This window comes from Neolamprologus brichardi, chromosome 22, assembly GCF_056152115.1.
Source record: "Neolamprologus brichardi isolate AB-2024 chromosome 22, ASM5615211v1, whole genome shotgun sequence".
Classification (NCBI taxonomy): domain Eukaryota; kingdom Metazoa; phylum Chordata; class Actinopteri; order Cichliformes; family Cichlidae; genus Neolamprologus; species Neolamprologus brichardi.
This window is the reverse complement of record NC_142124.1, coordinates 20,722,721-20,734,134: the sequence shown is the minus strand read 5'-3', so window position 1 is coordinate 20,734,134 and position 11,414 is coordinate 20,722,721. Positions and strand designations below refer to the sequence as shown.

At 41.2% G+C, this 11,414-nt stretch overlaps 1 protein-coding gene across 4 annotated transcripts in view; it reads left to right on the top strand.

Annotated features, from left to right (window-relative positions):
- Positions 1-2,216: 2,216 nt before the first annotated feature.
- The window catches only part of slc25a13 (solute carrier family 25 member 13), a 50,951-nt gene continuing 41,753 nt past the window's right edge, over positions 2,217-11,414 (top strand). For 2 of the 4 annotated variants that reach the window (XM_006787646.2, XM_006787644.2), the window contains exons 1-4: positions 2,217-2,281; positions 3,817-3,870; positions 4,035-4,177; positions 10,797-10,912. In XM_006787646.2, the coding sequence (XP_006787709.1) occupies positions 2,270-2,281; positions 3,817-3,870; positions 4,035-4,177; positions 10,797-10,912 (325 nt within the window). In that variant the 5' untranslated portion in view covers positions 2,217-2,269. Of the gene's footprint in view, positions 2,282-3,816; positions 3,871-4,034; positions 4,178-10,796; positions 10,913-11,414 lie in introns of those variants that run through there. The other 2 variants (XM_006787645.2, XM_006787647.3) reach the window with 2 other exon arrangements.

Below are 11,414 nucleotides of genomic sequence, written 5' to 3'. Positions count from 1 at the left end.
TGTGGAAAACAGGACAAAGCCACTGCCACAACCACACTCCTCTTTTTTTTCAGGTAAAAACGTCTTACAAATTTGAATCTCATTACCATGTCATGAATACGTCTTTGGGAATCCATTAGGCATTTCCTTCCTAAAACTACAATAAGAATTCACATTCATCCAAAAAAGAAAAGAAAGAGTGGGGAAGGAGAATAAAGCCCCAGCAAGAACATTACTGTAAAGCTGTTTTAGCTCTTTCAGTCCACTTAAGAAGAGGCAGAAAAAAAGATGTGAGTGACTGACAGATGATAGCAATAAAAAGTAAGAACAAACTGGCCATTTTACTGCGGTGGGGCCATTTGAGAAGGGATTATTAACTTGTCAGCATTTCAAACTGAGACAAAACTTTTTCTCCTCCAAAACACATCCCCATGTCTCTGTTACTTTTATTAGAAAGTCTTTAAACCTTTTGACCCCAAAGGGCCTGTGTTATTGGCTGTTAATAGGGACACACGGGTCAGTGGGGAGACCCTAAGTGCCCTATTAATCATTTGTTTAGAGCTCGAGCCTATTTTTGAAGCTCTGTGTTTAGTGTGGGTTAAAAATAGGAGGAGGCGGATTGAGACAGCCGTCCGCCACTCATCGTTCAAGCTGTCAGGACACGTGGGTCCTCGGGGACGTGGGTAGGAGACCCCTCAAGCCGTGGAAGTTCAAAGGTTGCAAGGTTTATTTTTAACCCGCTTGCTTTTTTGGTGGTTGGCACAATCATTGTTGGTTTCCTTTCTACAAGGCTTGACAAGCAAAGTAATTTCGCCCAGTGGGATTTTTTTTTAAGGAATTACCTTGTTAAAAAAATCACGAGTTTCATGTCTAAGCTGCTACACACTAGTTTGCACATCTCATACAAACTTTGCAGTTCATGAATAATACAAATGAAAATGCTACTACATGCTTTTTTTTACTAAATGCCACAAGCAAGCGAGTTGTTTGCAGCAGACTGACAGTGATGGGAAATAAGTCACTGGATCAAATCATTAATCTTGTCAAATATTGTCATATGACAGGAGAAAATACAGGTGTGGAGATTGCATCGGCTGATAAAACATTACTTACAGCCATTTTTCCAATAAGCAATGGACCCGGTGCTGTCAATATTTGGAGGGGATGCAAGGTATGCCCTGGTGAAGGCCATTTTGCGAGGAGCAGAGAGCCTGCTGGGAAAAATACAGTGGTTCATGCTGGGTCTCCGGGAAGCTGAAAAGCCACCAGCAAAAAGCTATGAATTATTTTGAGCGCAAAATACATTTTCTTTGAAGACTGTCGGGCCATTAGAGCCCTTTTGCTCCCTTTTAAATTGTTTTTATGCTGTGAGTAATGTTAACCTTTGCTTTTGTAGTCATGAAATTCTCTCTGTACCTTTTCCCTCCTGGCACAAGACACAGATGGGCTGGAAAAGCTGGATATAAAGTATAGGAACCATTTGCTGCAAGGAAAGAAAAGGCTGGAGGAAGGAACTGAGGCTTTCACACTGATGTCTACAGATCTCTGTTGCTCAGTACAATAGATAGTCGGCGCATGTAAGAATAAGCCCACACAAACATGATTATGTTTCATATTAAAGCTTGTCCAAGTTTTCCAATGTGTTTTACATAAAAATGAGAAGAAATCATCACAATATACCTATGATGATGTGACTATTTCTTTACATACAGCTATGCTGGTGGCAAACAAATTCTGATAGTGAGTGTACGTATCCATGTTTGTATATGAGCAAAAGGTCAAAATAAGTGTGTTAAGTTTTATTGGATAAGGATTATAAAGGAATGGATGATTATTTTGAGTTGTAACTTTAAAATGAGCTTAGCGTGTGACACCTTAGTGTCTGGGACAGAGCCTAAACTGATTTTATAGTCAATGTCTTCTTTGCAAAGTGGCAAAACAAATATTTAGACTCCTTAGGTATCCAAAGTACATGCACATATTATCAGGGCCTTGTGCGCCATCCTATGCCTTATGCATCCTATGCATCTTGGGAGTGTGTAATAGATTAATACAAGACAGAGTACCAACAAGAGAACTTTCTCTCTGTAAATGCATAAAATAAAAAATAAAACAAATACAATTTGAAAAAAACAAAAAAAAAACAACCCGACCTTCCACGGCCCGCACCACGTGCGCGGTTGATCCTCTTTCACCTTCCTTTGGCACTGCACCGGCGCGTAATCTCTATGGGAACGCCGTCACGCAGGAGGAAGTGGACAGGACTATCTGACAGTGAGCTCGCTTTAGCATGGCAACAAAGGTAAGCAGCTGCTTGGTTTTCCCCACGTCACCTCCCCGTGTTGCTGGCAGGAGCTGTCGCCTTGTCGGTGATGTGTGCCCGGTGCAGGGGGTGTGCGGCCCGAAGCCCTCCGCCTGTCATGACGTTTGCCCGGAGGAGGGCTCGCTAACTGCCGGTTAGCCAGCTAATAGGATGTGCTAGAGTTTAACACTGACCACACGTTAATGACATTGAGTCTTTACTGGTCCCGGTTAGCAAGTTGGTGAATATTTGGCTAGCAGCATTTTTTATTATAAGCTGAATGAAGTGGTGTTTCCACAGTGATGTAAAACGCAGCAATGATGCCATTGCTTCCTCCACTCCTCTTTTTTCCTTTCCTTTTTCTAACTCCACCTTGTTCCTCCCAGGCCTCTTCTCCACCTTACTTAATAAAAAGTCGGTTGTAGTCACCGGTAACCTTGGATAGCATCATGCTACAAGTTGAGGCGTTTCTGTTATGAACGCCCCACCGGGTGCAGAAGTTCTCGCAGAGCTGAGGAAACTTCTAACATGTTTTTTGACCCCATCATCATCACCTACAGCTGTGTGTGTAGCTCTTATCTGAGACGGGAGGTACTGACGTTTCTTCTAAAGGTTTCACAAACTTTTTCCAGAGGCTTTAACTAAATGTAGAAACCTATAGACAACATATATAATTTATTCCCTTTAGACAGGGGTGTCAAACATAAGGTCCAGAGGCCAGAATCAGCCCGGCAAAGACTCCAATCTGGCCCACTAGACAGCTTTGGCAAATCAGAAGAAAGGCACAGATTTTGGACTTTTATTTGTATTTTATTAAGTTTTGCTGCTTCTCTTACTTATGAAAACTTTACCTATGGATATTCATACTACACCACTGTACATAAGTAATAGATATAGAATTAAATGACAGAAAATTGCCTGTTTTTTATGATCTACTGTAGATTTATTTATTTATTTTTGTTTTGTACAATCGGTCTACACAAAAAAACAGTCTGATATTTCTTTATATCACTTTTCATTTTTCTGTAATTTTACAAACTCAGTTGTTACAATTTAAGTCACGCTGACACATTTCTTTCATTTCTTACAGCAGTATTTCTTTATCCCCTAGAACAACTAAGAAATACTGTTGAAATGAAGTATTTTTCTTATATTAAGACTTCACAGCTAAATGTGTAGTTAAACTTCTTTACACTGAGTGAAAGGGGAGTTTCACTGCTCCGGCCCACTTAAGATCAAAGTGGCCCGCCATGTGAGTTTGACATCCTTGCCCTAAGAAATATTGTTTAAAACAATAAAAATAACATAAAAAGCTAATAAAGAAACCTTGACTGTACAATATGTGATCACAGGTATGTGATTAAAAGCATTCCAGTGTGTAGGAGGTGGTTGCAGACAGACAAAGCTTTGTTTACAAGCCAGTAGCCAAAAAGAAAAAAAAACATTGTTCTACAATGTGACTCACCAGGACCGGCTCAGATGATGATATAGGTTTGGTATGGCTATTCACAAAACATTCTCTCATCATTTTGCAGGCAGTTCTGCCTAGGAGGGCCGACCCCACTGAGTTGAAAGCCATTTTTGAAAAGGTGGGATTTGACTTATATGTTTTGTTCTCTTTTTTGAGTTTGCCTAGTATCAAAGAAGGTTTTCTCCCATCTTTCGATTTAGGTTTATTTTCTTTTTTTTTTATGAATTTCTAAGCCTTGTGTCTTTATTTTTATCTTTTTATAAAAAATGTTCTGTTTTACAGTATGCCAGCATCAAGAAGAATGAGGAATACTTCATGTCGGCGCAGGACTTCGTGAGCCGTTTCCTCTATGCTCACACGGACATTCTGCTGACCAATGAGGCCACAAATCTGCTGGCTGGAGTGGTGGACCAGAAGAAAGATGGGTCAGTGTACCATTTATCTTATAGGCAATGAAAATTTCACATATGTAGGGTTTTGTAGACAATTCTAGGAGGGTACTTAAATGATATTGAAAGTGTAGCGGTGTGTCAAACGTGACCTGATCAATGTAAGGGAAATGCAAATATAAGTCCAGAAAATGAGTATCTCATAAGGCTTATCATCATCAGTTCAAAAATATTTCAGAAATGTGGATATTTTTATCTTGCTTAAGGGCTCTAAACCAGAGATTACATGATGGGCCACATACACCCTACTTTGAACTTAGAAGTCACCAGAAGTTTAACTACACATTTGACTGAGATGTTTTAATATAAGAAAAAGATGTAATTTCAATTTCATTAATAGGAGAAGCAGCAAAGCCTATTAAAATACAAATAAAAGTCCAAAATGTATGCCCTTCTTATTTGCCAAATCTATCTAGTGGGCCAGACTGGAGTCTTTGCCAGGTTGATTCTGGCTTCTGGACCTTATGTGTGACACCCTTACTCTAGACCAGGGGTCCCCAATCCCAGTCCGTGAGGGCCGGTGTCCCTGCAGGTTTTAGATCTCACCCTGGGTCAGCACACCTGAATCACATGATTAGTTCATTACCAGGCCTCTGGAGAACTTCAAGACATGTTGAGGAGGTAATTTATCCATTTAAATCAGCTGTGATGGATCAAGGACACATCTAAAACCTGCAGGGACACCGGCCCTCGTGGACTGGGATTGGGGACCCCTGGTCTAGACTCTTTTTGGGGTAGCTAGTTTTGATGATAGCAAAAATAGGAAGTCTATTTTCTCTTTAATATATAAGAACTAAATATCACTTTCCTCGTGGTGCTCAAAACATGGAAGAACTACTTTTATTCTGCTTAACCACAACATGTCATGAATATCACTCTGTAGAACAACAGTGGATTAATACCTCTGTGTTAAGTTTATGCCATAGGTACGTCATGACCACAAACTTTTCTAAAGCCCTACATGCACAACCTTAGAAATGTAGCTACACGTCATGCTAATGCAGGCCTCAGCGACTCTGATAGGCCTGTTTGGTACCATTGATTCCTCCTGTGCATTTCCAGCTCCTCTTACTGCCATGTTTTGAACTAGCTGGAAGAGAATGGATGAAACTGAAGTGAGAAACTCCTCGCAAAATAGTGTGTTGGCAACTGCGTTGACCACTTGTGCAGGCTGTGTTGTAGGTGTTGCGTAGATTCAACACAGAAATCAGACATCGCCTAGATGCACGCTTCTTTTGGTTGGTGGATCAAGACTGGAGAAAGAAAATAGTTCTTGCTCACAGCAAAGTTTTGCATTTTTTTGATCAACCTGGTTATTATTTCGGGAAAAGAGACATTGCTGCTGAATGTTTTTAATGATTTCATTTGATTTATTCGTTTATTTTGCAAGTGCCATTTAGGTCCATTATATTTAATCCCACAACTAAACAGACTAGATAGATGAATTGCCCTTCAGGCTGCAGGAAAATATGTGCATTTGATTTCAGGCTGAACTTCCTATTTGAACCACAAATGTATTCAGCCTTATTAATATTAAGCCACCTGCTAGGAGGTAAGCTCATGATAGACTCTTATTAAAGCTATTAGTACATGGATTATGTATCCCTTTGATCTTGTGTGACTAGCCTCCTAGTGTTACTTTGCATTTTATAAACAAACCTATGACTTAATCCTTTGGTGTAAGAAATGCACAGGGGGACGTTCATACATGAATTATATAGCAATGAGACATCAAAACCACCAAGGCCCCTGTCAGGTGTTGGCTTTTTTGTAGATACACCCCTAATTTCACACTTACGCCTCCCCCCTCCCATCCCCATCACCCCTGTTTTTTACATTAATATGTATGTATTTAATGATACATAATGATGGGTAATAAAATGTTAGGGTAAGTCAAAAAAGATTTTAAAAAAAAGGCCCACATTGCCATGGTAACCACCTGGGCTTCTACAAAGAGCAAAGTGCACATGGCTGTGTAGTTTCATGTTATTACATCTGCTTTAAGGTGTGTGTGTGTGTCTGCACTTACAGAGGACAGTGAGATGTGAGTAGTGGGGGTTTTTGGAATTGGAAAAAGAGAGAGCAACGTGCATGCTCTCTCTCTCACACACACACACACACACGCATGCACGCACACACATACACAGAGAGAGAAAAAAAATCACACATGCACTGTAATTGCCCATGCTATTCAGGAGCACTCAGTTGCATTGTGCGGCTTTGGAGCAGGATAAATGGTGGCCGTGGCATCAGGGTAAATCTATTAGGAACCCATGGCCCAGGCTTTGTATCTAAACCTCATTTTGGTTTTGTGGAAGAGAATGGAAATGATATGGGGGCAAAACAGGAAAAAGAGTCATTTTTAAAAGAAAAAAAATCTTTTTTTTTCTTTCAAATATTGTTCAGACTTAGTTTAGATGCGATTCACTTTCTTTTCGTATAGTCGCTGTACAGGCCTGTGCATTGTGATGTGTTATTTTCTTCCTGAACTTTAACAGACAAACGAGTTGATGAGGCAAAAGAGACCGGATGATTATTCTGCAGACCTCACAAACACAGAAGAAACACAATAAGTAGAGATGCGACAGCCTCGGGGCCGTCGCCTGTAGCATGAAAACAGAATTGCGTCGTTTTTTTTTTTTTTTTTTTCTTTTTAAGCACTCAGCCGTGCAAAGCTCCAGAAAAGAACAAGGAGCAAGACAAAACAAACCACTTTAGCGGCTGGATTTTCATCCAGCATGCCCGATCTCATGCAAATACGCTCGCGAACAATACGTTTCGGTCGGCATATGAGGTGCAGCGTATTTGCAGCTAGTGCGCCTGCTGCTGTTTTTGCCAGGTAGGACTCCATTTCAGTAAGATGAGTGTGGGGATAATAGATTTAGCAGGGGGTCGGATGGGAGGTGGCACGCTCGCTTACTTTTGTGTTGTGCGAGAGAAATTTTACTTAGACGCCAATGTGTGTGTGAGTGTGTATCTGAGTGGCTCAATGTTTGTGGAATGGGGGGGGGGGAGCAATGTAAACAGTGAAAATACATTTGTCTGTCTCCCCCTCTGTGACTGTGTAAATCAGGGGATATAGTGACAGTCCTAACAATCTGTTATGTGGAAATCACTTTTCTCCCTCTTATTCTCGCCGTCCCAGTGAGACAGAGAGACAGATAGATAGATAGATCAAGAGAGAGCGAAACAGAAACAGGGCTTTGGAGGGTGGAGACGCCTCAATTTCCAGGGACCTGACACATAGGCCTAGAAGACGGTTTAAAGATTTTCTTCTTTCAGTCAACTTATTTATGTTCTCTCTTTTTCTTGTTTGACTTTTCGCACATTCCTCCTATCTGATCATCACTCTCTCTTTGCACTCACATACTACAATGCACTCCGAGCTCCCTCTATTTCATTCGCCTCTTTCCGACTCCCTACCTTTCTATCCATTCCTTCTTCCCCCTGATATTTTGATAGAAGCATCTGTTCAAGTGTGAAAAAAAACCACTTCCACCCATAGACTCTCGGAGGTTTGGGAAAAAAAAAAAGAAAAAACTTTGTTAAGGGAGCGTGCTGGGAAAATAGCAGTCTTCCAGAGGCTGCGAGCATTCTGGACTTGGACTGGTGGGTGTCCACTCCTAGAAGCCGAACACATACCGCTCACCTGCGTGTGTTTATGTGAGGTTTTTGGGGTGTGTCTGTGTGCAAGTGTTCTCTAGGTGGGTGGAAGGCTGTCAGTAACAGTGCCAAGATGCCAGGGACAGGGGATTATTGAAGCCCCTCTAGGCCCCTCTCCCCCACTACTATCAACGAAGGAGAGCTGTCTTTCTATCAGCCAGGCCACAGCAACACCATGCATTTATGTTACTTGTAAACAGTATTTCCAAGCCTGGTTTTTTTTTTGTATATTTGTTGTGTATTTAAATGCCTGCTGAGAGAAGACAGAAGTAAAAGCTGGGTGATGAAGATGAGATAAACATATATATATGGAATATAGTTGTAATGTCAGACAGGCATATCGGAGACAGATTAAACTGCATTGAATTGGCATCGTGACAAAAGTGTCATTCAGCTGTCATCCATAGAAACACATGCGAGCCTTTGTCATGTAATGCATCCCATAAATATTGCTGTTTAAAGGATTTAACAAATCCCGTGGAGTAAAGTAAGCAAATGAGGAGTATCACATTAGCCCCGTCTTCCGCGGTTCATCCCAGCCTGCAAACACGGATGGGGCAGCCCTGGACACATGCCATAGCAGTTGATGGTTGGTAGATGCTGTTGGTTGATTTGATTATTGAGCGGTCTCGTCAGGGTTTGAATCTGCATAGCAAAAAATGATGCAACCCTCCCCCCCCTCTTTTTTTCCCCTCATGGTAATCATTTTGCAGCCGTCATGGCGCTTGCTAATCAACCATCATAAGCTTCATCCCCGGCTGCAGAGTTGTGTGTAAATGCTTATGAGCATGTGGAATGTTTTTCAGTGCGCTTTACGGAGATGCCCCCTGGATCTTGTCTGGACCCCTCCCCACCCCCTCCCACCCTCGTGGTCCAATCCCTTTCTTGATCAATGGCCCTCTCGGTTACACTAATATCCTGATTATCCATGTCTGGGAAAACACAGACGGGATGACCAGCGTGCATGCAAATTGATGCGTGTGAAAAAAACTCCAAAAACACATAGCTGACATTTTCCCTTGTTTCCATCTCAAAACAGCAGTTCTCTGTGAGTCTTTGAGGCTGTGCTTGCTTAAACTCCTTTTATTAAACTGCGAGTGTGCCGTGCACGTGTCGCACAGGATCGGCGAGGTGTTGGAGAGTTTGCGAGTATTCCAGCAGTGTGAGCGGCGAGGGTATTAGACTTGTTTTTAACAGTAGATCCCCGGACTCTGCAGTGAGCTTTTGTGCCCCCTTCCACCTACTTACCATCAGCGGGGACCTGCTCTTAAGAACTACCTGCTTAGTTAATAAAACAATTAGCCTTGCCTTTGAAACAATGACAGCTGATTTCAGTTGCCGCTGAGGAGAAACCGTACGCTCACTTTTATCCCCTCTCCACACTTCCCTTTGTTCTTGAGCGGCTCCCTTTCCAGCACACACACAATGCCTTTCACGAAATGTATCGATGCTATCTTTCAAAATGTATTTCTGGGTTTTTATTGAAAGCAGGTATTAATCTGTGTCTTTTGTCGCTGCCGCCTTGCCTCGTTGGGTTTTTCACAAATGTTGGAAGGGAGAAAAAGTAGTTTTGAAGACTGCATTCAAAAGACTATAAAGCTTTTATCTAAGCGCTGCTTTATGAAAGATCTCTGGGATTCATGTTTAAGAATAAGTTCCTAAAGCACTACTTTCTGTCGATGCCTCCTCCTCCAGTCTTCTTTACTGCAGTCTTTTTCTGGTTATAAACCTATACTTTGTGTATATATAAATGCACACAAGCCTGAAACCTAAACTCTGAGGCCAAACAAACACCTCTAAATTTCATCAGTAACATAATTAATTACAACAACAAGGAAAATGCTATCACTGCCCCCCCTCCTTCCTTGCCACACTCCCCCTCGGAAATTGAAATGGGTTTAATAGATGGATGCTCGGGGACTGCTCATTAACGCTGACCCTTCCTGTAATTATCAGATCCATTTGTGAAATTCATAATGGACTTAGGGCAACTGTGAACCAGGGCCTATATAAAGGCTAGACTGCGTGGTCCAGTTCTCCACAGTGGGACTTTCCTGAGGGGGCTCTCAGTGGGCTCACACATAGGCAGTGTTTTTGTGTTTATTTTTTTGCTTGCTGATGGTACATGTGGACGTGTGTACCTCTATTGAGGCTTCTAGGGAAACAGTGACAAAGAGATGAAGTGCTGTAATAGGAAAACTAGACTTTCAGCTCGTCTCATAGTGTTGTGGCAAACAAAGTTCACCCTTCATTTTCTCGTTTTTCGCCATGGCTCCTGTTGGCTTTCACGTAATGGTCTCATCTTATATTAAATTTATGTTGAATTGACTTATGTCCTTAACTGGCTCCCAAGCCCCTGCACACCTGTCTGCTTGTTTAAAATGGCACACTCTGCATGTGAAACGTCCTATTTTAAGCCTTTTTTGTGTGGTGTAAAGTTGGCCCTCTCAGTGTTAGCTGCCAGCGCGGACCGGGAACACACACTGAGCTTTTAAAAATGTTTTATTTTCTTGCTGTCACACTCGATGATTTTATTACATTACATATGGAATAACAGACTAAAAGGATAAAAGGCTGCTTGAATTACGTGTTGCGCAGATTGATAGGTTGTCCAAGTGTGCTGGTTTGCCACTGTGTGGCAGTAATTATGACGGTGTCTACAGTTTAATGCCGTGTTAAAATCACTTGTTTTTTTAAATTATTTTATTTAATATTTCATTTCATTAGTGTAATTTACGCTTAAGTCTTTATTATGTATTACACGGCTAATTGAATATCAAAGACTCAATGATCACATGCGTAGCCGATGAAGTATTTATACAGGGAACCTGAAACACAACGTACCACAGTAATGAATCAGCTCAAATGACAGCATTTAACCGTCTGTTACAGACCTACTTATCCTCTTTCCCTCTGTCCTTCTCTCTCCTAGCTTGATCTCCTTTCAGGAGTTTGTAGCATTTGAATCGGTGCTGTGTGCCCCAGACTCACTTTTCATGGTTGCCTTCCTGCTGTTCGATAAAACGGGCATTGGGATTACCACTTTTGGTAAGTAACTCTGCGTCTGATTTACAAGTTAACCTTTAGCTGTAGTTAAGTTTGCACAGATGCATCTACTGTGCAAATCTGATGTAAATGCCAGACAATCAATTTCCGTACCACAGTTTTTTTATTAAACATATTTTATTTTTATTAAACATAATTCTGATCCTGATTCTGATGCATGTAGTAGATATTGTGATAAACTTTAAAAGTGTATACTGATTCAGTGCTCAAAGTAAAAAGCTCAGAAAGTTATGATCAATTCTGGTACAGACGCGTATTTTGTGCTCATTTTAAACTGTTCCTGTTATGGTATTGATGTTCTTATCATACGTATCGCAGTTTTAATCACGAGAAAAGCATCGTTGTCTTTGTTGTATATTATCAGGGAAGTCATTTGCTCGACACATGTGTTCTTAGTTCAAGTAAAACAAAATCTGGAGAGACAAAAAAAAGAAACACTGGGAAAACCTTTTCTACTCTTTCTAACGTTGCAGTTTCCTCAGGT